The following is a 27,389-nucleotide window of genomic DNA, read 5'->3' as shown; positions in this document are numbered from 1 at the left end:
TAAAATGCTGAGAGGAGGAAAAAAAAAAGAATGAAAAGGATGTTTTCAGAACAGAATAATCTCATGGGTAACTGTTACATCGGTACCAAACTCTCTGAGGGTAATGATTTGCCTGCCTGGAGCAGAAATATTTCTATTTATAGTTAACAGAGTGGTAAATCATTAGTCCAGTTACCGGTACATTCATGCCTTATACAAGCTTCCACAAATAAGAGAAGGCTTTTTGAAAAATCATCACCCGCTACTGCAAGACTAGATGAGACTTGTCTAAAAGACCATTGATGTTGCATTTGATGAAGCAGATGGGTCACTGCTGAGCACACACTATTACCTTGCCAGAGGCTAGGTCTATTGTCAGAGCAACCCTTCTGGCCTCCATTGGCCCAAACAGCAAACCATCAGCAGCGGAAATTGAGACTGGAGATCCCATCAAAAGGAGATGGCAAAAGAGCTCACTGTGTAACGTTGTATTAAGGACCCTTCCTTTATGGAACAGAGGTTTAATATATATTTTCATTTGTTACGTTTCATATCTCACTCTTCACAACATAAAACCATTACCAGCCTAGTCACGTGCCCGCTGTCTCAGGACTTAGCGTGGGGAAGAGGATGAGACGCTGCAACCTCTGAGTGCCCTGCCGCAGAAACAGGGCAGGCTTGCATTTTTCAGAACTTTTTCTTCTTGATTATTTCCTCTCCAAAATTAAAATAAGCAATTTAAAGGCAAATTTGAATTAGCATATTGAGGACAGTTTATTATTTATGAGATGGAAATCAGGATCTTGGATGACTGAACTCATTAAAGACCATTTGGAATAGTTCCCATCTATTTCTTCCACGGTACCCACACAACAAATAATTCACACAGTAATTAATGCCACGTCTTCCCAAACAATACATGCTTCCGACAGGAACTGTTCAAATAGGAAATGCACGAAACTGCACTGAAATAGCAATAAGCTTAAAATACATACCAGCAAAACCAGGAAACTCTGTGTTAAGGCAATCAAAGCTGCTTTAGCTGAACTTACTGGGCCAAAGACATCACTGAATTAGCTCAGAGAAGGTTAGTGGAATTAGACAAAGGGGGAGTCTGGCCTCTGCGCTGGCACAGCTCTTGTCTGACCTTGTGTCAGGGGTTTACAACAGGCAGCGCCCTGCCCTTCTGCCCATGCAAACTACACGATGTAGCACAAGCCTATTTTCCTCCCTGGCTGTAGCCCACAGGGCTATTTGCATAGCAGTGAATTAAATACTTATCCAGCATTGCAAGTACCTGTGAAAAGTTCCTACAGGCATAGCTATGCTCTGCAACGCAGCACAGTCCTGGGATCCCCCAGACAGGGCCAGCCGAGGAACCGGCAGCAGGACAGCTGTGTCAGCACAGTGCCGTGCCTGGACTAGCCCTCTCAAGAGCTGGGGAGATAATTAGCTCAGGCAGGCTGCCACATTTTTAGCGCCTGAGAGCCCTGCATGGCAACACGGAGCACTACGCAGATGCACAGGCCTCTCAGAGCATCTCCCCTTGTGCTGCAGTGCTCGCTCCTGAAATGCAGGAAGGAGCTGGTCAGGTCTTGCAATAAGGAATTGCTCGCTTCCAGCTGCTCTTCACTGCTTGTGAAGGGCTGGTGGCCTCACCACCGGGCTGTGGTATTGCATTTCAGAAGCAATCAAAACAATCCCGATGATAGCCACTTGCCATCACTCCCCAGGGCAGGGGCCTGTGGGGCTGGCAGGGATGCTGTGTGCTCTGTGCATCCCAGAGATTTGTTCGCTTCCAGGGGGTACTTACCCACTCAGCATCTCTGTGAAACACTGGTCATGTCTTATGAGAGGAACTCAGGCACAGAGAAATTAGATCTTCCCAAGGAAACATACGGCAAAGGAGAGCTGAAGCTCGATCTCCAGATTCCCACATTTATCATCCTAAAACACAGTTTATTCTTTCCTTCTAATCAATAAAGCCATGTAACAGGCCATGATTTTGCCCTGTCCGTACGTTTAAGTTTCACACCACAGCCGCAATTATGTTAAGTAAGAGTCAGCAAGTTACATGCATTAGCAGGACACCAGTGGGAAGTTCTCCATACTTACCACCTGGCAGAGTAAGAGTAAGGACAGAAGCTTGAAGGGATGAAGCGTGCGGGAGGGGCATCACTGTTGAGATCCCTGGAACAAAGCTGTCAGCCAAGAAAAGGACCTTATCTTTAGAGCGGAAATCCCACTGCCAGACAAGCCAGGGACAAATGTTCATTAGAGAGCCATCTATCTCACAGTCCACCTTACTGAACCATGGGATTGCCACCATGCCTCCTTGGAAAACAAGAAAAGACATGAAAAATACAGCGCTAATTGGTTCCTCTTCTTGTGACCTCCACAAGCATTTTCATACCTCCTGTTCACTAAGTGGGGTGGAATATTTCTGCCCCCTTCCTACCAGGCACAAGCACACGGGTATCACTGAACCTCATGCACAAGCAGTGAGGAGGATCTGGTCCAGCTCTGCAGCTCTGCATAACAACATCCCTGGCTCTTTTTGTTCTGCGCTCTCTAAAGAAGAGCTCTCAAAGCAGTCAAATTGATTTTGATTAGTTTTTAAAGGGAAAAAGAGAAACAGCTTAGAGGTTGAAAATGTGCAGTAAACAAAACAGCTGTACTGTAAACCTCTCAAAAAACATACGTTGCAATGGTAATTATGACAGATTAAACAATGAGTGTCATCAGTGTGATGGTACAATGCACACAATACTGTTTCCTACTCAAATATTTGCAGACATCTCCGTTTTTTTTTTATTTTAATGAAACCTCATCTAACTATTGAATTGACTTTAAGAACCATCCTGAGGCTCACAAGAGCTTTCACTGTCAGAAGCTCTGTCAGATATTTGAACTGCAATTTGCCCCCAATGGTTCCCAGCTTGAGCTAGAGAAATGCTGTAAATGTAGCTTTTTAGGGGGTGGTGAGTCTGAAAAATCACTGCCTACAGAGAGAACACAAAACCCTGAGTGGCACTGAGGACCTATCCTGCTCTACAGTTACAACAGGAATTACAGAAGGACCCCACACACACCTTGAAGAAAACTTTTTTTGCAGATTTTCTCTGCTTCTCAAACATATGCACGCAACTGTGCTGCTGTGTGATTAAGCTGCCCTCGTCGGATGGCTAAGCACCTGGAATCCTTTCGTCATTCAGAACCTATGTGCATGACAAGTATGGGCCGCAACCACGAGGCCAAAGAAAATAAATTGATCCCTCTGAGAACTTTCTGAGAGCTTCCCAGGTATTGGATGGGGAGTAACACAATTTAAACAATGATACATTAATTAATGCTAAATGACAGCATCAAACCCGTGGGGTTTCCATTAATACCAAATGAGTTGATGATGGTTTATATCAAATAAAAGGAAAGACTGATGGTAAAGCCTCCATGTGCTAATAACACACAGTTATTTAAGGAAATTGGCTTTGCATGTTACTGGGCATTATGCAGGGAATATTAATGGTCTGAATCCTGAGGTTGACCTTTCTCTATTGTTTTGTTTTAAGCAAAGAAGTCTATTGGCTTTAGTAAGAACTTTTTTAAAATAAAGGAAATCACCTCAGATGTGGCCCTTATGGATATGTCTCATTGTCACGTTCAATATAGTTGTCTAAGCTCCTGTATTTGTGACATCCTGCTTCCTGTTGGCTCTCACAGTGTCATTCTCTCTCGAGTATTGGCCAGATTTTCCCATGTTTCCTTTAAGTGTCTGCTTGGACTGAGTTTCCTCAGATCCAAGAGAGACGATGAACGCTGCTCCATACAGAAGGAGAAGCTGTGTTTTGCCACAGTCCCATTAATCCTTGAAGAAATTTGGAGTCAGAAGGCAAGCTGGCAAGGGTTGTATTTCCAAGCTGACTGTGAAAGCCACGGATTCACACACATCTTAAAGTCCAACGATTTTTCCCCCCCTGAGGTAATGAGAAAACAATCCTGTGTGCCACCCCTGCTGACTTCACAGAAGTAACTCTGCCATAAGCCTTAACTCTCACCACTCTGAGAAAGTAAAATACTAAGGACAGCAATGAAATCATTAAAAAGACAGCGAACAGAGTGGTGTTTGCCAAATGGAGAAGGGCCACACAACTAGGTGAATAATGTTTATTTTAACACTCCCCAAGTCTGCTAAAGATAGTACAGAATGAAAATAAATGTGAGAGCTACCATACTGAAGTGACAGGAGTTAACAAGCATCTTTAAGGTAGCAACGCAAGGGAGGTATTTTGGACCTGTACGTCTGTACAGGTTCTGTACCAGCTGTTCCAGCCACCCAACTGATGGGGCACTTTGTGGACAGGAGGGTACACCCTGAGAAGTGGGGAGAAACCACGGTATCCTTCATTTTGATGGATATCAAAATGCCTGTGCCAATAATGCCATCGCAACTGTTCCTAGACTGCTCTATACATCACTAGATCTGGGTCAGCACGAAACTAAAGATCATGAAGTAGAATTTAGACACAGAAAACAGCTAAAGCTCCCTGCAAAACTCTGCACAATATAGAAAAACACGGGCAAACGGTAATTTCTGAATAGATTTAACATTCTCATTTTACTTTATTTCTTTTCAAAACCTTTCCTAGGCTCTTCAAGAGAGAAACCTAAATATATTGCAAAAACCTCAAATGCTTTGCTCGTGTATTTTATAATTTTTCATTTTTTCTGAACTGAAGAAGAGAGTTTATGAAAACTGAGAGAGTTATCAAAGGCTGACATCCTTATTCCTGAATTTCTTCCTGTTTATTGCCCTTTTGCGAGTGGCTGACTCAACAGACAACTGCAAAAAGACTAAATAAGTCTTCTCTGGGTGGCATTTTAAGCTGGAGTATTTTAAGAACTGCTATTATGTTGCAGCTGAATATTCCAGCAGACTGTCTGACCCCCTTCCGAATCAGAGTGCCACCAGGCTAAATATTTGCACAAATTCCAAGCATTGCCCTGCAGATTCTGCACTGAGAAAGTAATTTTATATCCAGGTGATCAATGGCTCTTTACTCCAGCATCTGATCTGTAAAAAACGCAATCTTTAGAATGATACCAGAATAAGTAGATTTATTTGTAGATCTCGCAAAATCCGTGTTTTCTCAAGATCTTTTTTTTTTTATAGTCATATTTCTCCACCCTTAAACAGCTATAGAACTGTATAGAGAGCTCTCTCTGTATAGAGATCAATAAATCTGAAATTTTACAGAAATTAAGGGCAAAAGAAGGCATTTCAAAAGATAGATTTGAACCTAAATTGCTGAGTTGCTGCTAATGATACCAATTGTCTGGGTTGGAATTTTTTGAGATGAAATGTTAGCACTTCACACATACAAATAAGGTCAGTGAAAGACTTCACTGAATCAGCAAAATTCCTCAGTCTTCCAGTCTTAGAAAAAAACAGAAGAATTGAAGTCTAGTTCTGAGAAAGGAGGACTGAAGAGATTCCACTGAGAAGAACCAGAGCTATTTTAAAAAGATTACTGAGTGTAACTAATGTAGATTCTAACACATACCTGCTGTCTTTAGCGCAGTAGCAGGTAATGAAACTTGGTTCCATAACCCTGCTTCTCTGAGGCACACCTATTTTCTAAACCACTCTTTTGTGACATACAATTTAAAGAAGTGTTATCACAAGTCTCCTTAAAATGGTGGTTAGTAGAAACTAGGACTATTGGAAAGAAAAAGGTCTTCTTTTTTTTTTTCTAACTTGCAAAATGCTGTTTTCTGTTTATTTTGAAGAGAAATATGCTCTTGTGACCAGAGGATTGTCTTAATAAAACACACCAACAAGAACAAACTTAAAAATCAATACCCCTTTCTATTTGAATAATTGTTTTGTCACTAACTCACTGTTGTTACACAGCTTATTAACACCTATAGTTTTCACAAGTATTCAGTAATTTTTATTTATATTGTCTGTGCAGAATGAAATACAGGAATAGGGACGTGAAACTGAAAATTTCAGTTTCACATGAAACTGTTGGGAGTGCAGAGGCTCAGCATCTTAAAACAAGGCCTTGGTTTCTCCATAATTTAGCCCCTAACTTCAGTCACAGTTGCCACACACAAAGATGGGTCTCTTGGCTCCACAATTTGCAAGTTTCAAAATTAAGAGTTTAGAAATCTTGGACTAATTATCATAGTCACAGTATGCCCATCTGTAAAATAGGCAAAATGCCTATCCATCATCTTCCGGGGGATCTCAAGAGCAACTATTTGACCACTGTTAAATGCATCTGTCATTTCAGCGTATCAGAGGGTCTTTTGTCATTCTTCCTTTATGGAGAATGACAACTAAACTGTTAAGCCCTCCTGGGATGGGAATGGGCTGGAGGAAAAGGAAACACAAGGAAAGCAGATGACTGATGGCAGGAGATGAATGTGGCAGCAAAATGGACTGGCCATTTGTTTCATCTGCCACAATGACAATACAATGGCAACAACCGAACACTAGCAGCCTTGATGGCAGAGGACTTGTGGCTCTTTGAGTCACGCGCTTAGAATAGAGGCAGTGGAGGAACTGAGAAAAACTTAATTATTTACTTCTTAAGCCCTGGTCACAATTCAGAGATCAAACTCCTTAACTCTCTTCCCTGACATAACAGCTAATGAAAGGTGTGCTTTAAATAATAATGATCAAGGGACCTGACCAATAGTGAAGGGTTGGATTCTTTAACCATTTCCCGCTGGTTTCCACTTTTCTAAAAAGTGATTGTGATTTGGCAGGGGAAGGAAAGGGGAAAAAAGGAAGGAATTAAAAGAACAAAAGGAGAGGGGATTGGTCTTTCTTTCAGTTACTTCCCTAGTGGTAAATCATGAGGATGTACTGTAACTCTAACTGAACACCATCAATTTAGGATACATTGTTTTAGAGTCAACTTACTAATGAACAAAACAATTTTCTTCCCAGCTTGGCATGTATTTGCTGTGCATGTGGCAAGGAGACTGTGGTGTAAGGGAAAGGCGGTCAGAGAGGGAAGGGCACTCTCTTTGCCAGGTGGGAGGCGAGGAGTGAAATTCTCCACAAAGGTGTCCACCACAACTCCCAGTTTACATGCGGACAGAAGAGAAAATAGGACTTTATCAATGCATGTCCAAGGCACTCAGGCATTACAGAGATGGAGACATTAACTATGAAGAAGTAACATTTACAGCCGATGAGAATAATCTGATTAATGTGAAACCACCGTTTTTAAAATCTGAGATATGTACAGACCCTCAACTGTGGAAAGACTCCAGCACACAGGCCTTGGCACAGACTTCAGTGTTTCTCTTGGGGTGAGAAGGGGCCGCAAAAAAAGCAGAAAACAGTTTAACGTCCCTCCCTGCCTCCACAAGCACTCCTGCTGACTGAGCACGGCGGGCCATCCCACCCCTGCCCCCCTGGCTGTTACTGGTTGTGAACCACGATGGGGAAAATATGACCAGGGCCTCAGCCGCTGCCTTCAGAACCAAAGAGCAGGGGCACGGCACCAGCTGCCACATTACGAAGGGCGCCTGCGGGCAGGCACCAAGGAGCACCTGGTTTTAACCTGCCACCTCTGCTGCCCCTCACCCGGCCTGCCCACTGCAGCCTCTGCCAAGGGCAGGCCACAACACGGCTGCTGTGAGCCCTCCACTGGGGCCACACAGGAGGCCACGGAGGCCCCTCAGAGTCCCTGCCCTGCAGGGGGTGGCGGGCAGTGGCTCCCAGGCCTGTCCGGGGACGCCGACGCCCCCCTCGGCCCGGACTACAACTCCCAGAGCGCTTTGCGAAGGCGCGTTACGGGGAAGGCCTCCCCGGGGCGGCTGAACGCTCACCCCGCGGCGCTCCTCTCGCGAGAGAGCTGGCGGCTTCCCCTAACACCCCTCGTACGCACACACAGAGCTCTCGCGAGAACCGGGCCCGGGGACCGCCATGGCGGCAGTGGCGGCTGGGGGTGCGGAGGGTCTGTTCGCGCTGGAGGTGCTGGTGGAGGCGGTACGGGTGGCGGCGCCGGGTCCCGCGCTGCGCCCGGCTGTGGCGCTGCGCCTGCTGGACTTCCCCACCCTTCTGCTGCGCCCCGCCGCCGGGCCGCCCCTGCGGCCGGGACGGGCCTTCCCCTTCGGCCGCGGCAAGCGCTGCCTCTTCCGCTGGCCCCGGGGCTCGCTCTGCGCCGCGCTCCGTCGCCGGCCGCTCCGCGCCCTGCTCCTGGCGCTGCCCGCCGAGCTCGCCCCGGGGCCTCCCCGCCTCCTCGGTAGCTGTGGCGTCTCCCTAGCCCCCGCCGCCGCCGAGCTGCTGCAGCGGCCCGGGGCGCCTGTCTCCTGCGGCCGCCGCGGCCGCTTCCCGCTGCGGGACGCCGCGAGCCGCCCCGTCGGAGAGATGGTTCTGGGCTACCGCCTCACCAGCCTGGAGGCCGGTGAGGAGCCGGCACCGCCCAGCCCCGCTAGCCCCCGTGCTGCCACGCTGCCTGCCACCTCCCCTGAGCCTGGGGGGGAGGAGGAGGGGGGTGAGGAGGAGGAGGAGGAGGGGGGGGGAGGAGCTGGAGGGCAACATCTTTTGCCCCCCAGTGCTGTACTACAGCCACGAGCCTGCTGAGCCTCATCCACTGCCAGCAGCAGCAGCCATGGGGAAAAGGGAGCATGTCGAGGCCTGGAGACCGCAGGAGAAAGACGAGGGCCAGAGCCCCCCACGTCCCAGTGCTGGGCCCTCGCTGTTGCACCCTGCCAGCCCTCAGCAGCTCCACAACACCCTGGGGCAGCTGCCACTGCTCAGCGCCTTGCTGGCAGAGCTGTCATTGCTCACCCACAGCACTGTGCCTGCTGCTGTCCACCCCCATCTGGTCCAGCTCTACCAGGCCCGGGGGAGTGGTGGCATGGCTGCACGGTCCCCCAGCCACTCCTCTCCCCTCAAGCCTGCAGAAGCAGCTGAGAGGCCTGGTGGAAGCAGTGGAGCTGCCAGCCCTCGATTCAAGCAAGGCAGGCAAGAGGCCACCCAGCCAAGGTCTTCTCGGGCTGGGAGAGGACCTAAGAAAGCTGTACCCCAGGGAGATACAGGCTCTGAAAGGAACTGCAAAACTAAGGAAAACAGACCTCCCAGAAGAAAACTCTTGTATGGGCTGACAAATACATTGAGGCTACGGCTGCAGCAGACCAACCCTGATAAGCTGATAATTCATGAAAGGAGAGAGCAGTACAGAAAAAAGCAAATGGAGATGCTGAAGGGGAGGAGCCCTTTATCCAAAAGAAAGATGCTCAGAAATGCTGGAGAACAGCATGTGGTTTCTTACAGGCATTGTATCAAGGGAGACAGTTCAAAGCAGAATAATCAGTTTGATAAAACTGTTGGGACTTCACTAGAAAACGGTGCTCTCACAGAGTGCATTTCTGTGATGGGAGATGTGTCCCCTGACCTGCAGGAACAGGCTATTGCAAGTCTATTGAAGAAGGACGAAATTGCAAGTGAGGAACGTTCATGCAAAGTAAATACAGACCCCTTGGTGGATGAACCTGTATTTAAATCTGCTCAAAAGGAAAAGTATGTGAAAGCCCAACTGCCAGCAGCTTTCCCATCAGATGCTAATGTAAAGGGAAGTAATGAGGAAGCAATACACTTAATCCATCGTAAAACCACGGAGCATGATACAGCATCTGTTGTCAGTGATCATAAACCGAGCCCCAGCAGGAGTGTTGAAAACAATTCTGAATTCATATACTCAGATGACTTTGTTGCTAGTCCTGAGGACACAGTTTATTCAGAAGATTTCACCAGTGCTGAGTGTACGGGCAGGGACTCAGCAGCTCTTGACAGCAGTCCTGAACCTTTGTGGCTTGAAAGCCCAAAGCGAGGTTGGTCAGATACAGAGCCGGAATCCAGCAGGTCCAGAATTTCAAAGACAAGTCAAAGAGCTGAAGGTACTTCAGACCTTGTGCCAGTTCCTTCAGCTTCATCTCCAGTCCAGTCTTTGAAGAGAAACAGTGACTTAAAAACCAGCAAGAGAACTAGTGGTGAATCTGTTGATTCACTTAACCTTGCTCAAATGGAGGCATCATTATTAGATGAAGAACAGGAAGCTCAACAGATCAGTAAGGAAGAGAACAGGGCTGATCAGCACATTAAGCAAGTATCTACACTGAGAAGCAAACAAGTTAGCTCTGTTACTGATCGGAGTATGGGAAAGGGGCAGACCTCTGCAGGAAAAAGCCAGCCAGTAACTCAGGTTAGCTCGCTCTTGCCGTCTAACATGTCTGATCTTCAACTTAGTGTCCTGGAAAACAGTATGTCAGACAAAGAGGATGATTTTCTGGGAAAACTATGTGTTCCTAATCAATACAAAGACATCAGTGAACTTGTAATAAACAAGCTTCCGGGATACACAATGTAATTACAAGCCGCTGCCTGGATTAAGATATGAGATGTAAACTTTATAAGGCCTGTTACGTTTAGCTGCAATATATACAAGTTAATTTAAGACTTTATCATGCACATTTAATACACTGGTGAATTTACTTAAGAGGTCTTTTAAATAAACGACTGTTTGAATCTCTAACGAATGGCTCTTAAGTGGTACCTACAGCATGAGTTCAGTGTCAGTATCTTAATACAAAAGTAATCCAAACAGCACAAGAAGCATAACTTAACTGTCAAAAGCAGAAATGAAGACAGAAGCACCAAATGCAGTCAGTACCCACAAAACTTGTCCAGGGTAGAAGTAACAACGTACTACAGGAACAGCCAAGTACAAAATACACTCCTAACTGAACATTTTTATTCCTTATGAAAATAGTTCCATGCTTCATTTTCATTACAAATAGTTACTTAAAACATACAGTCACAGCCAGTAACAGCACAGACTTTTATCAGCTAATCTGTATAATGTATGTGATTCACTGTTCTGTCACTAAATATGGTGACCAGAAATAGATGAGCCCTTTTAGAATTTCTTAGGTTGAAGTTTCTCATTTAAGTTAGATTTCCACAATTTATTATAAAATAGTTTAAGAATTATTGGTGACAGTAAATCTATATAATCTGGGAGAGCTTTGAGAGGTTGATGGAAGTTACTTGACCTTGAAGACTAAGGGTGTGCAAAGAGTAGGGAAGAGTACAGTAAATTTTCAATGCTTCACAACTCCCTGATTGCATTCTCTGACACTGGGGAAAGGGGGGAGTCAGCACCCACAGTCCAGAAACTTGAAACAAACGAGCATATTACATCATGATTTAAGGATTCAAGATAATGAAGAATTTGCCATGTCCTCTTTTCTGTTCCATTGGTTGAACTACTACCCACCACATCCCCTTGTCTGTTGCAATGGTTGAACTACCATCTGATGTTTTTGATTTCTGGTTTGGTTTTTATGACTTCCAGTTTGATCACTGAACTTAATGTCTTTGCTTAACTGCTGAAATTTTTTAGAGTCCATCTCCCTGTTAGAAATGTCAGAGACGTTCTTTGACTTGAATCTGAAGAGAGCTCAGAATTCCTGCTTTAGTTTTTATGCCTCTCTTGTCCCCCCCGCCTTTCCACTCTTTTGAATAGTTTGTCTCCTTTGCCAGCTTTACATTCCTAACTATCTCATCATTTAGGGCATTTATCCTCAGGGTTAAATGAGAGACTTACCAACTCCTCCTTTCCTTATAATTTACAATCTGACTTCTTTCCTGACTTTTTTCATTTCTCACTGTAGTTTTCCATGTACTTACTGCAAGAGCCTGTGTTTACACTTTAACATCTTGGAGGCATTTTTTTTATTTCCATCCTACTATGTGTTTATTTTGTAGGAATGAGAGTACCTCTTCTATTTAAAGTACTAACATCTGTGAGGATTATTCAAGTATCTGGTGTTGACTTCCGAGAACACCACTACTGATTTTTAATCTAAAGGTAAGCATCTGAAATTACCCATATGTCAAAGGAATTTCTGGACAGAGCAATTCTTAAATGTTATTTAGGGTACCTCTGTTTCATCAGCTCCAATTCCAGATCAAAATGTTTTTTTTCTTTTTTCTTCTAATGCCGTGGACTTCTTTGATACACATGGATTCAGACTGTCATTTATACATGGCAGTAATTCTGATTTTATTGATGGAATAAGATCTTGTAGTTCTCATGGGCAAAACTGTCATTAAAATACAATACTGCTCAACTATTTTCACTGTGCAGCTATTTAAATGAGTTGCTAACACTGAGTCTATGATTTGAAGATGATTACTTAAGAAAGGTTTATTTTAAAAATAAAGTTAATTTTCAACCCCAAATGGGTTGAAACTCAAGGGTGAATTCTCAGTCCTTTTTCTATCCCCTATCCCATGTTCACTTTTCAATTTCCAGAAGCAAATATGGTAGGAACAATATTTCTTTTGTTTAAATAATGAAACTAATCTCTTTTCAGCTGATTTTATTTGGGATAACATTTCTAATGTTTGTTGTGTAATAGTGTTTCTAATTTTATCAGGAGAATGATGAAAATGACAGAAAATGCATACTAGGAAGACAATAGGAGACATTACACAAGGACAGAATGTCAGCATCATGCTTACATGTTTTAGTCTGGTTTTGTCTTCTCAAATATAGACTCAAGGTAGTTATTATTGCATGGAGAAGTTAACAGTTTCTCCTATCTGGGATAATATACTTTCAGATATTGTCTACATTGTTGTGAGAGTAAATGAAATTTTACTTAATATTCAAACAGCAGCTCTCTGTCAACAAAAATGGGAAAGAACTTTGTGTCACTGATTTATCATTGGAAATACAAAACATTGAAAACACATATGAAAACACATATTGGCAAGAAATACCTGCTAATAACATAGCCCTATATATCAACCCAACAGAGGAAAACAAGGGATACTTACTATCAGTATAAAATACGGAAAAAAAATAGCAGCAACAAATTCCCTTTTGTACAAATCCTGTAATAATCTACACTCAACTACATTATACTAGCTACCCCATTTTGTCATTATAACTTGCATCCTGTACCCCTGTGATCGAGTTGTTAACGTCAAAGATTTAATAAAGAGATTTCTCTACTTTAACGGAAGTATTAGACCAATTTTTCATAAAGACGTCATTTCTAAATTGTAAGGGCTAAATTGCATGGATTATGTTTGTGCAGGAGACATGGCAATATGCTGGGAGAAGCAAATAATAGAAGCATATCCCCCACAGTTCTTGCACAGCCTTTCCCAATGTAGGATAGACACTTAAGAATACAGGCCTGTTTCTAAGGTAGCCCATAAGCATCCTGAGAAGTAGAACCATAGTGGTAGAGCTGGCGTGTCCAAGTGAAGTAGCAGGAGAAGTGTCGATGCTCTCTCTGGTAGCTCTGCACTACCTTTCTGATTCAGTCCTAAGAAAGCCAATGCAGGAAAACTAGGAAGACTACTTTCCTAGAAACATCTCAACTAAACCTGTTCCCTAAGGACTGCTTCACAGACTAGAAAAAGAGAAGATAGATGAAGAATCAAATCTTGTCCCACTACGCACGAAAACCCTGATTTTAGATACAGCTCAGAATAACATATTTTTCCACATGCATTCAATCCATGGTTCTTTGTCAGAGTTCCTGTAAAGATTATTAATTAGTACTTATTATGGTGTGGGCCCTTTTCCGCTGGGAGACTGATGTAAAACCAAAATGGTTTCTTGCGGTCCCCCAGCAATCTTCTTGTAAGAGCTTTCAGTTGTTACTGAAGGTTGAGCAATCCTCATAAACATGCAGTCTCTGTTACAGATTTGTTACGTGCTTGACAGAGCCAATGGCTAGTAACAATGCAAAGTGCTACAAAACCAAAATATTTACTAAAATCTCCCTATTTCCTAATTTCCATAGCCCTTGAGATTTCATATATAATCGTATTTTGACTGAATTTGCTGTAGTTTTTGGTTTGGTCTCATTGACTCATTAACTCTAAAATAATTTCCTCGCTCCACGCTATTAAGAAGTAAACTATAGTTACTTCAAGTTTTACATTGTTGTTAGTTACACTTTAAACTTTACTACAGTGAAATTAAAATGTGAGAAGTAATGACCTCAGTTTATTATAGATTCTCACTAAACAAGGCCATCTAGCTTCCTACGTTCGACTTGTTACTTTAGCAACTGATCTTTGCTTTAAATCTGTATGATATTCTAGAAATAAGGTAGATGGGTGTTCAAAACCATAGTTTTATTGCTTAAGATAAGGGTGGTTAAATTAGCTCAAATAAAATTGAACTTAATGTTTCACCACCAGTCCCAAACCGAGAAATAAACTCTTAGATGTACACATTAATTCTTTTCAAAATGTATGACCCTAAAACAAGTTTGCTATGACTGTATCTTAAACAGTTATTTCAGCATACTATTTATTAAAATAAATTTAGATAGCCAGTACTATATAACTGCTGGTGTGATGGGAAGAGCAGGATACCAAATATTGGCAGTTTGGGTCACTTTACCTCTTCTATTGTAACCGTTTCCTGCTGTTACGTAGGTCTGATCAGTCTTATTACTCAGTCAGTGGCGAGGAATATTTTTAAGAAGTCCCAGCCAGGCATGTTTCCTCCACTTAATTTTGTGCTTTCAACACTGATGAAACAGTTTCTTTTCTGTTTGTGATTTCTCTGATGATAGTTCCTACCACCTATTTTACAATTTGTAATCCCGTCATCATTTTGATGTCTCATTGAGAGTTGGGGTTGTTCAGCCTGGAGAGGAGAAGGCTCTGGGGAGACCTTATAGTGACCTTCCAGTACCTGAAGGGGGCCTACAGGTAAGCTGGGGAGGGGCTGTTTGCAAGGGCATGTAGCGATAGGATGAGGGGCAATGGTTTTAAACTACAGCAGGGTACATTTAGATTAGACATTAGGAAGTTCTTTACAATGAAGGTGGTGAGACACTGGAATGGGTTGCCCAGAGAGGTGGTGGAGGGCCCATCCCTGGAGACATTCAAGGCCAGGCTGGATGAGGCTCTGAGCAACCTGATGTAGTTGAAGATGTCCCTGCTTACTGCAGGGGGGTTGGACTAGATGACCTTTAAAGGTTCCCTTCCAACCCAATACATTCTATGATTCTATGACAATTTTCCTCAGTTTTCTGAAATTACATCCAGCCCTGGTAACTGTGTGATTGAATTTTTTGACTGAGTTACTCATTCTTACTGCTTTCATTTTTCTAGGCCCCAGTATTTTATGATGCCTGCTATTATAATCATTTTGTTTCTCTTTGTGTAACTGCTGCTCAGAGTTAAATTCTAGTCATTATTTGGAAATCTTTGGGACTTTGCTATTCTTTTCTCTGCATTTGTCACCAGCATCTACTTTACTGCTTGCTCAGCTTTGATTGTCTAGAAAGAAGTCAAATCATTGAATCTTACATTTGTATCCTTAAAAGGATCTTCACCAGCTCCTGTGAAATGTAACACCGCTCATTCAGAGCTGCAGAATGACCATCCAGGACTGTGAATGTTGGCCTGTAGTTATCAGACATCAGGTTTCTCTACCTCTCCCAAATTCTGCCTTTAATCCTTTTCTAAAGTTTTCCAAACTAACCTTTCTTTTAAGATGACTGAGGCCATCTCTGTGAGAACAGATGCTGGCTTTAATTTAACATGCATTTAGAGCTAATGGCAATCACTTCTGCTATAGCTAATGTTTGCTACCAGCTAGCTGCTTGCATTTTCCATCCTCCCTTTTAGTCAGTATACTTTTTTATTTTAATTTCAGTTTTGTTCACATTCAGATTCTTCCCTCATTTTAAATGCCTTGTATGTATGCAGTTGTGCTGTGTTGAAGTCACCCAGATGAGCTGCAGCTTCACTGCCGCCTTCTTGTTTGGCATTAACATTCACCTGTATTAAACCGTTTTTGTTTTGGTTTGGCTTTTATGATTTCACTTGTCTGAATTTTATATGACAATTGTAATGTAAACCTCCCCTGACTTTATGGAATTGCTTGCATTTTCCCAGAAGGGCAGTCATTGTTCTCTGTTGGTTTCTAGAGGATGAATTTGAATGTCTTATGCTGGAGAAAACTGTATTAATCTTCAGTTCTGCAGAGACCACTGCAAGTGATTCACTTACCAATTGTTTAAAATAACATGGCTTGGTAAAGGTAGTGTTTAAATAACATCAGAGATACACATTACTCCTAACTAAATTAACATTTAAAGATTGATTCAGGTACAGTTAATAAAAAAAAACAAACCCAAACTTAAAATGCTAAGTAAAAAATCTTCAGATGTCTATTATATATATTTATTCTAATCAGAGACATTTCTCAAGTATTTTGAGTGACAGCCTAGTAGATTTCCTTCATACATTGCAGTTATCTAAGCTAAATCAGCTAAGAATTTGGTTCTCTACGTATCCATTAGCAGAAGGTAGCAGGTTTTCAAAAGGAAGTAAAGGCATTTACATGGTCAAATCCCCTGAAATTCCATGGGAATTAGTCACCTCAATAAAGGGTCGCAGAATGGAAACCCATGCAGAAGGCTCTAACAGTATTATCTCTTGGAATGCAAAAATGTTTTTGAAAGAAGATAAGTCATGCTTCAACAAATATTTTCAGAGCCATTTGCAAAGTTTAGTGCTATCATGATTGAAAGAAACTCCCTTGGCGTCAAGGAAATTCCAGCTCTTTTTCTCTTGTCTTTAACTGTTGGCAGATGCAGTATTTTTCCTGTCCCTTATGCTTATGTACTAAGAGTACATAACCTTTACTGTCCCCTAAATTTCAATGCCACCACGCAGTTATGCCTGTTGTTCCTCACAGTATCTCCAGAGCTTTATCTGAGGGACATCTCCCCTCCACCCCCAAATCCCTGTTGTGCCTTTCACTTTGATGCCTTGCCTGTTCCAGCTTCTCCTCATCACGTATTTCATGCCATCTCCACAGCTCAGCTTGCCCTACTTACCATTCAAAAAAAACCTCCAGACACTTCTCAGACACCTTCACTGGCTTGTTCTCAACTTTGGTATCAAACTGAAGCTCTGCCTATTGTCTGCTGGGCTCTGCATACCCTTCCTGATTCCACTCACCTTAGTTGCCTATTCTGTGCCCATTTCTATGTAACTCTAACTTCTTCCATTCTCAAAAAAAAAATATTAAAAAATCTGGAACTTGCTGTACGTCTGTGTTTCCTTCCTTCATCTCAGTCCTGCTCTTTCTGCCTGCGGGTAGCTGCATTGCTTAGAGTTCTTGTCCACAGGAACATGCCAGACATAGAATTTCAGAGAGAAACCACCAGATCACAGGCTGATCTTCTCTACATTGCAGTCCTTAACATTTCATCTGCTTAGTCCTGACTGCTGGTGTCAACACTGGGATACGACTACGCTAATGATAACACTGATCAAAAATTAATGGCATATGCAGTGAAGGAAACTCTTCAGGAAATGTGGTCAAATTTTCTAGCCTAGAACACAATATAAGTAGCATGGGATGCAGTTTTAATTTTCTTATCCATAACACTAACAAGACTCAGCAATAGTATTATTGTATGTAAGAAAATGTGGTTTCTCATTCATAGCCATAATTCATAGCCATTGCTGTACTCTTCTGAAATGCAGATAACAGTCAAATTGTTGCAGGTCTCTCATCTCCTACTGTTCCTGTAATGCTACTTTACAGCGCTCCAAACATTGTGCAGTTTTATTTCTGAAGTGGAAAAGATGCATAGGATTTCTTCAAAACAAGCATCTAACCAGTTGTTCAGGGTCCTTCAACAGAAAGGCAAGAACCCGAAAGCAAGGTACTTCAGTACATTTCCTACATACCCATTTTTAATAACAAAATATTGGAGCAGATTCACCATTATCAAAACCTTTTATCAACAGGAACTTTCATTCATTTTCAATAAGAGCAGCAGATTCACTAACCCTTGGTTCACTTCCTTGGTTTTCATCACTGTTACAACACCACCTTTTAATTGCATCCTTTTTCCAAATTTTTAGCTGTTGATTAAATTTGGTCAAATTACACAGATGCTGTGTGCATTTAGTTTGGGTTAATACAGTCAAGGACTGTATCGAGGAAAGCACTAATTGCAACAGAGTCATAACTGAAATTTGCTTTCCATTTTTCTGAAACGTTATAGCAGTACAGGAGTCAGCCAAAGAAACATCCCTTGTCTGTTGCTGGCATCACATTTATATGTCCAGAACAATGAGTCATGGGAAAACTTAAGAGAAGTTTGGTGTCAAGCTGGGGGCTAAGTTCCAGATGTTCCTCTGAAAGTTTATTTGCTTCTTTTGAAGTCTTACAATGCAACTGAAATTTTGTTTCCCCAGCCTCTATGAGATTTCTAACAAACCTAAGGGAAGACAAAAACTAATTTTCTAGAAAGCGCCCCTGTCTTCTTAAACACACACCAACCTAGGCAGAGGAAAGCTATTCGAGGAATGTTTACAGAAACAATTCAAGAAATATTTCTAAGCACTTTCCCATTCCACTTAACATCCCAAATAATTTGAGAACAGCTTCCTTCACTGTATTTATTACTTCTACTTCTGATCTCAATAGGATGAACTGTGAAGATATGCATTTTGTTTTGGTTTGAGTTTAGCAATAGTGTAGATCCCAGCAGTCCTGCTTTTACTGGAGCCATCTCACACAGGCCTGCCAACAGTTCCGCAACTGGAGTAAATACTAAAGTTATGGATCAGATGTACAGCATAAAGCAGAGTAAAGCTGTACTGATGCGATACTAACAACAGGAGTTTGCTCCCTGCACTCCAGGTCAGAGAAAGTATGTCTCTCTGGAACAGCCCCACAAGCCTTGCATTTTGACCTGCAGGACATTAAAATGAAGACAGACAAGAACAGGAAGGAAGGAGTAAGTTTTAGGGACGAGTCCCTCTTGGAGGGACCCTAGTTTCATTTGCTTCTACCCTGGCAAACTTAAGCATCTCAACTGGTCTCTCAGTAACCTTCCTGATTGCATGAGGAAGAGTTTGTCTTTTAAGACAAACATCTGGATAAAAATTACTTATATATCAGAAATGACATCGTGGGTTGGACTCTTAAAACAGGTAATAGCCCATCCCTGCACAAAACACCACAACTTGCTGATCTTTACTCTTTTTTCAGTTTGGAAGTTGTTTTGGACAAACAGTTAAAAACAAGCAGTACGCGTACAAACACACACACCACCAAACACCCTTTGTCACCCCAATTAAAGATGACAGAATAAAGCAAGAACAACGGAAGAAGCAAAGAGGAAAGCCCTGACACTTGAAGTTTAGAAATTGCTATAAAGCCACCAGTGGTGACAGGGATTACTTGTACTCTCTTTTTGCATCATCTTCCTGACAGCTGTTGGGGAGCATCAACAAGACTTTTAGACACATCTGGAGGGTGAGTGCGTTGCAAACACATCTCTTGATTGCAAATGAGTTGCTCAAATGCATCATCTGGGAAACCTCCCATCCCCAGTCCTGCAAGTGGTCAGGAAATCCATCGGGCACCATATCATCTATTATTGCACTCTATTTTCCAAAAGCTGCCTTTGTGATTGCCCTCAGTTCCTATGTCTGGAGTAGGCAGCTGGTTCTGTCATTCAGTATCATGCTTGTTACTTGTGAAGAGACCTAAATAGTTATGTCCATTTCTGCCTGAAAGCTCCCTCTCGCCGTTTACTCAGAGCAGGCCAGATTGCAGCTCTTACAATAATCCTCTGCAAAAACTTTACCTCCTACTGCTTCATTATCCCACACGCAGTCACAGAACCAGCTACGAGGAAAAGGCCAAGCTACCACTTCTTCATGTACATGACCAAAAGGGAAAAGACCTTCAAGGACACGTTCAGGCAGACAAGCAGGGTCCAACCCATGCCTGCAACTTTAATGGGCTTGAGTGATCCTCCTCCCTTTCTGCCCTGGGTAGGCCTGCCCCGCTGCAATAAGCAAGCTTTTCTAAGCCCAGCACGAGTGTATTTCCCAGCCCAAAAGGTCCTGAGCGAGAGTTTGAGAAGTATGAAGTGTGTTGATGAACATCCTCCCAGCATGTATCCTTTCTTGCCTTTCATAAACCTGCGATGGTCAGCACATTTTTGCCATTTGTTTGTCCTGTTAACATCTCCTACTCTAACTTCCTAATTTGGGTATCCCATCCCACATCCTGGAAGGCATTTGCCTCAGGATGAGTGTTACTTACATTGCACATACTGATTTGATGAGACAGTGTAAGTTGAACTACCTCCCTGATTGGATCACAGCTTTTACAATCACAGAAATTCTGATTTTTTAATAAGGAACCCCTGGTTTATTGTGGATAAAAAGCTGTTAGGGTCTTATTGATGGTTTAGGAAACAAAACAACAGCAAAAAATCCCAACTTCAAGAGTTGCCTATGGAAATTAATTACTTCACACTGTTTAATAAATCCTGAAGCAATTCTTTTTACATTATTTAAACAGTAAGTTATGTATATTAAAAATTTGCACAGTACATATAGCAATTGTCCCAATAACATTAACACAAACAACATCTGCTGCAATTCAGCACAGAATATGTGGACATAAGAATTAGGAACCATCTGGTGACCTGTCACTTGCCAGTACAAGAATTAAATTTCAATTAAGTTTTATTATCAGAAAGTGTAAGTGGCAGCTCCCACTCGAAACCCCAGAGCCAGTAAACTGTCCAAACAAAGAGAAGGATGTCACTCAGTTAATGGTTTGGATCACGCCACTTGATTACATACTTTGTAAGTAATGCGCTCCCTTCCCATGTTCTTGAGCACAAATTGCTTATGCAGTTGGATTTTTAAGAAGAACTGGCTGTGTGGCAGGTAAACTGGGAATCCCATTGCAATTTACTGAGAACTGGGCAATACAATAGATGAGTCAATCATTTCCCAGGTTTGACAAGCCAGGATTGAATCTTGTGCAAGATAAAAGCCCAGCTGAAAAACTTTATTTGAACAATAAGGCTATGCCAGCTCACACTGAAACTGTGTTTGGGTTTACCTGGAGCTGTGAAACAAAACTCGAAGTGTGAGAAAACCTCTTCTCTCCTACCTCAACGCTTACCTTACCATCAGAGAGTGATTCCGGTGATGGTCTTCAGGGTCCCAGAAGTAAACTAGCCCATCAGCACTAGATGAACAAGCCCTAGATTTCCTGTCCTCTCTTGGCCATTGATAACTATTTTTGCTATGATTTTTTTTCTTTAGTATTTAGTATATTATATAACACTAACGGTATGTCAAAAAAATATCAGTCACCTCATCCAAAAATGCTTCATCTTTTCTACATTACAGTTGAGTTACAGTTCCAGTTGCATTAAAGAAATTGACTCTGCAGCTACTGACCCATGAAACTTACTACAAATCTCAATTTTGTAGTCAAGAAACCAATTTGTGATACAATCACAGCACCTGGAGGAGGTTTGTTCGGCTTCAACCGACCTGCAGTTGTCTAAACCAGAATCAGAATTTACAATAAGAAAATTAAATCCAGATTGTGACCCACTGCACTTTGAGTTCACTCAAGAACAATTCCACAAACCCACACTGCTGAAGAGAGTTACAGCCTCAATCTCTGGAGAATTTCTCCAGTGCACATTCACAAATATGTGTATATACTTGACTTTGCAACATTAACCATTAACCTTAAAGTATCCATCAGCTTAAGAAGGAAAGTAGAGGATATCTATAGGTTCATTTTAAAGTTTTCCTCTTTTAGCAAAGGTGACTGTGCAGACAGAAATCACTACCATCCTCCACACAACCAAACCATCACAGCCTTTAGATTAAGCTTCATTGCACAAGTATAATATTGTTTATTGTTTATATCTGTGCTTTTTGGGCACTTTGTATTAAGTAATGTATTTTTCAGTCATAAAATTATTTCTCACAAGCCCTACATTTAGTAAGGCAGCAAGCTTTGTATAAACAGAAACTATTCTCAATGTTGAAAAACCCTAACATAAATTGACTCTACTCCAGAATTCAAGCAAACATCAGTAGCATAATCCTGTTCTCAGAGTAAGCTCTGCTTGGAAACTAAATGGCCAAAGTGCTCCCAAGGGCAGCAATTAGTATTTTAGCCAGTGGAATCATTTGGGGAGACTCTTGTAAATTTAATGAATTCCCCAGTAGCCAATCCATCATAGTCACTAATATCCTGGCAATATTGCTACTGATAATGTTGCCAATACATTATAAGCCGTCATTTATTGCCTTAAATTTTAATTCAATGAATTCTGCATATGAACTCTTCTCAGATGGTGATACTTTGTGCTAATGCAATCATAGATGGGCCATTTGGGAGCATAACACGACTGAACTCGGTACGCTTTGCAGGACGTCACTGGGAAGGCAAGACATTTCTCACCCAAGCTTCTGTTCTTTATCTATTACCTCCCTAATACTTGTGCCTCTAAACTAGAACATAATTAGATCTACCTGTTCTGGGCTTCATTTTATGGATTAGAGAAAAGCACAGGGGAGAGGTCTGAGTGAAAACTCAGGCTCCCTATGTATTCAGCCAGCTTGTAGACATGAATATGGAAGTGCTGAATTCAGCAGTGACATACAGAACTACAGACAATAGCGCTTGGAGGACTCAAGACTTCATCTCAGCCATCCTGTTCCCCTTAGGCAAAAATCAACTTGGAACTATATCAGTCCTGACAGATTTTTGTCTAGTTCATTTTTGAAAAAACCCAGTAAGAGAGATTATCCGTCTTCCCCAGGCAACATGTTCCAGTGCTTAATTATCCTGAATGTTAAAAGTTTTTCCCAGTGTCAAATCTTGGTGTCCCCTGATACAATTTAAGTTCATAATTTCCCATCTCATACGCTACAGATACAGAGAACAAATTATTCTCTTCCTCTTTAGGGGAGCTTTCTGCATACTTAAGACTTACTTTTCCTCTTGGTATTTCTCTGGATTAAGCAACCACAGGTCTTTCAGCCTTCCCTCACAGGCCACTGGTCATTCTTGTTGCTTTCCAATTGCAGTCATACCACATCTTCTGTGACATACAGTACCCTGAGCTACACACAGTCACTCCAGTGGAAGTTTCCCTAGGACCTAGTAGATAGAAAGAACTAACTCACACACCTTTCAGCCTCTCCCCTTTTACTATTATCTGTGAGTGTAATACACATCCTTCCTCTTCTATCAATTAGCTGTTAATGAAAATAGTGAGCATACCCAGTGTCATAACAGACCCTTACAATGCCTCACTACTACTTATTTCCATTTGGGCAGTGACCCACAGAGAACTATGCACTGAGAATACAAAACCAGCCACATGCGAAATTTCCCATCCAAAGCATGTTCCCCAGCTTATCTGCAGGAATGTCGGAGCATCCTAATGTCAGGACTGGTGACATCTATCGATTCTCCCCTATCCAAACAGCCTGTTACACAGTCATAGGAAAAAAAAGATTAGTCTGATTTAATTTGTTCTTTGCAAATCCATGCTGGCTATTACTCATTTCCTTGTTAACTTCCAAGCACTTACAGGATGTTTATGTGATTATTTGTTACAGCATTTTTCCTCTCGGATTTCAAAAGGAAAACAGTCAGGCAATGTGCAGGTAAGCAGGAGTAAGGACAGTCTTTCCAGAAAAACAAATGATGAATAAGGGAACACAACATACCTCAGTGGCTTATGTCTATAAGCAACCAAAACTCTAATAGATCAAAGTGCAGTTGAAGAGCCAAAAAAAAGGCTTTAAAGTGAGACTAAAGAAATCCTTTATGTTCCTTACTCATCTTTACTCACTGTTAAGGCAGACCCACAAGAACACACAGAAATGTAATAATGATAGCATTAAGCCATAGCAGTACGATCAGACTCATTCAAATTCCTGAACAACTTTGCTTTAACAGGATAACTGTTACAAAACTACACTAAAAAGACAAGCAGTTCAAGATGCTCTAAAGAGAGGTAGGTATTTACATGAGTCAGAATAGAAGTTGCATTTCCACTAAGTAGAAATTGCATTTCCATGTAGGTTGGAAATGACTTACAGTACAAATTTCTCACCATCAGTACTTAGGAAGAACCTTCCAGGTGTAATCAGGAAGAGGATTATCATCATCTGCAAAGCATCAGGCACTGGTTCTTGCTGGTGACAGAAGAACCCAAATCAGAAAGAAATTCAAATGTTTATGGGGACGTAGTACTTGGGCTACGTCAAAAATAATAAAGTAAGCAGGGCCAGAGCATAGACCTATGCCTGGTAAATGAACAACCATGCTGTATAACAGCCTGCACCAACTACAGCTGGGCTTTTGTTGCACCCATCAGCCCTATCCCACATGTGCAAGCTTGGTTTGGGGGACAGCATGAGCTGGGGGCAGTTCCCAGGAAACAGACCAGATACGACCATCCCTGTACAGCAGAAAATGAATGTGATGATATGGAAATGATTACAATTCTGCTACTTGACGATGGGCTGGAAGATAGATCTCGGCCTGCTGTATTTACTATTATACATGTAGCCTTGGAGACCAGCCTGGAAACAGAAAGGGTTTCCCAAAGAGGCGTAAAGAACCTTACTAAGAATCTGTGACAAGCTGAGAACATGCCTCACCCAGTCCCTCACTGCCATCTCGATGTTGTATTTTTGGCTTAACCTGGCAAGCAGCTTGCTCTCTGGCTCACCACATCAAGAGGCCAGCCTAGGCATCCAATGGTTCATATGGAGAGGGCAAGTAAAAAGTCCCAAATCCCTACAAGCCTTGCCCCTGGATCCTAGTGCATGCCTGGATAGGGAAGCACAGATGCCTTTTTTCCCCCTCCAAGAACAGCATATCCCTCTTCAGCTTATGGCAGATCCCAGTGCAATCCAGGAGAAATAGGTATAAGCCCCTTTTCCTTAAGGAACAGCATAATGTCAAAGTGTTCTTTTTCCATGAATGACAGGGCCCCTCCAAATCCCAGCTTTCATGGTAGAGAGTCTTGAATGTAGTTGAAAGGGCAGAGATATTGCAGGTCTTCAAATAAACTTCAAAAATAAAGCAGAAAGTGAAGCCAAAATGTGCTGTCATGCCTCCACGTCCCACTATCTCCAATCTTTATCTCCTTCCTTGGACCTGAGACCACCAGAACTCAACCCAGTAGAACCAATTTACTTAATCATTGCTTTAAACCTCCCTCCACCATTTCCTTCCACTCCTGTATCCCTTGATTACATTTCAGCTTCCGACCAACAGTTAAGCCTTCTCTTTTCAAATTTGTACAAGCTCTTTCTGAATTTTCACAGCTGGACTCAGATTATATTTCCCTCAAATAAAAGGCTGCAGCATCCTTGCCTCCCTACAGTTTCAATACTGTTTGGATTCAAGCCTACACCGAGTCACACACTTCATGCTTTGCAAAATTTTTGAGTTTTCCTTTCATTCATTTTGACCATCCAGTCAGCACTTTCATACCTAGAAAATACTTTTTAAAGAAAAAATATTTTCAGTTTATTGTTTACTGTGTATTGAGCACCAGAATGAATAAAGCTGAGGGACAGACACCTTGATCAAAGGTAAAAGTTAATCTTCATGTCTCAGCAAACACTGGTGGAGTCTATAAAATCTAAAAGAAGATTCTTTGGAGCACAAGGACAGAGTATTTCAAGAAATGTTTTTTTTAAATAATCACAAATTTAAACAATAATATTGTTAAGAAAAGCATATGGCACATCACAGGTGAACCAACATTTGCATGAGATAGATCCGTAAAGGAAGAGAGAAACATAACTGGAGAATAGCTTTAAAAGTTATGAACATTAAAACCAGCAGCAGAATTTGCAAAGCCACAACAGAGCTAGAGCATGCCTTCCTTCATTGCTTATGCATGACTCCCGCTTTAGTGTGCTTAATAAATCATTCTGAACCTTGTATTCATACTAGATTTTTAAAAAGATATATCAAACAGATAGTTCTTTAACTTCTGTATTTATAATTAATTTTGCTTTAACCAACCAAAACGTATCCTTTAAATACACACTTAAACATGTAACTATCAGAGTAGGAACTGCTATTTTTAATTTTAAATGTGCCCCGCAACCATATTAATCAATTCTTATTTCACAAGGGAAAAAGACAGTACCACCCATAAATGTACTTTGCATTTTCTGATTCAGTTTGATTTCACTGTTCATAGATAATCATTAGATGTGATGCAAGAGCTTAATATGGTTTTTCTTAACACTTTCGCTATAGAAAGCTATTCCACAGCTACTGGGGTAGCATAGAATATGTTTGTGTGTTACGCTCTTTTTCGCATGGTCCATGATAAGAAATTAACTTTTGACTCTAAACTTGGTTTCTGTTCTCCAAAGGATAAAGTACAAAGCACCAAATCTGAAGTGGATTTGCTTGGGTGGTTTGGGATTTCAGTAACAATTGCTTTAAGCATGGATATGGGGCTTTTAATACAGTTCCTGTTACATTATTCAGGCTTAAATCTATTATCAAAAAAGTGAATTTGTAACTTGTAAACAAAAGAGAAAAAATTTATTTACTAAGTCAGATTTCCCATGAGCTTGGACTGGAGGCTTCTTGGCAACAGCAAGAGCTTTGCCTTCTGTGTTACTCTCCCTTCAGCAAAAGAGATGAGTTGTGTGCTTTTACAGTATGGAGATATATTCATGGGATGTCGATTTTTATCTGTAACCTATCAGATTTAACAACAGAGGCAACTTTGAATTCCAGGAGTAAATCCTTACTTAGTGCAAGCAAGGAGGGGAGGAGGAGCAGAACTCAGCATTACAGACTGGCAACAACACGGAGAATCTGTCATCTTACTAAATACATTTAATAAGCCTATTTTTGAGTCAGCTATTCTTAGATTAATTTTTTTTTGGATGCACCCCATTTAAAGGTGTTAGCCCTCAGAGCATAAAAATTCAAGAGTAAGAAGCTGTAAATTATGGAAGAGATCTCCCTTCAACAGAGGGCAAACAGGAGAATTTATCACAGAGCCAGAGCGCAATAAAGCCTGGACTTTCAAAGATAAGCTGAAAAGGCCTTTCCGTCGGGAACAAACTGTGTAGTTAAATAATGACATGCCAAGTTTTAAAAGCTGTTTTATCTGGGGCTTTACAGAGTGGTTGTACTAAAGGTCCAGTAAAAAGTATAAGAAAGGGGCACATGTACAGTGGCCCTTCCTCATTTTACTCCCAGCCTTTGCTGGAGGCATTGTCCCAGTGACGCACCCTTGACAACATGCTGATGATCCCTGCAGTGCTAAAGTAATCATTTCAGCCAGCTGCATCCCAGACACCCTTGCTCCATCCTTTTATCCTGTGGGAAAGCACACATGGGGCTCTCTCAGATCCCTCTGACTTCCATTATTTTCCAAGGGCCTGTGGTGGAAACTGCCATTTTTCCAGAGGAGCAATGGAAAAAGCAAAGGATGATTCACAACACACACCTTAGTTACAATTTTAGAAAACAAATCAA

General features: G+C 41.8%; 1 protein-coding gene and 1 long non-coding RNA gene across 4 annotated transcripts in view; one reads left to right on the top strand and one right to left on the bottom strand.

The window, feature by feature from the left end:
• The window catches only part of LOC128907653 (uncharacterized), a 93,699-nt gene that overhangs the window by 26,493 nt on the left and 39,817 nt on the right, over positions 1–27,389 (bottom strand). The gene's annotated exons all lie outside the window — the stretch shown is intronic.
• On the top strand, positions 7,907–10,535 carry MAP10 (microtubule associated protein 10). The gene is given in 2 exon segments (XM_054196779.1): positions 7,907–8,514; positions 8,516–10,535. Coding segments are annotated over 2 exon segments (2,445 nt in total). The 5' UTR covers positions 7,907–7,924; the 3' UTR covers positions 10,371–10,535.

Source organism: Rissa tridactyla, chromosome 3, assembly GCF_028500815.1.
Source record: "Rissa tridactyla isolate bRisTri1 chromosome 3, bRisTri1.patW.cur.20221130, whole genome shotgun sequence".
Taxonomy (NCBI): Eukaryota; Metazoa; Chordata; class Aves; order Charadriiformes; family Laridae; genus Rissa; species Rissa tridactyla.
Note: the sequence above shows the minus strand (reverse complement) of the source record. Positions and strands in the feature narration are given on the sequence as shown.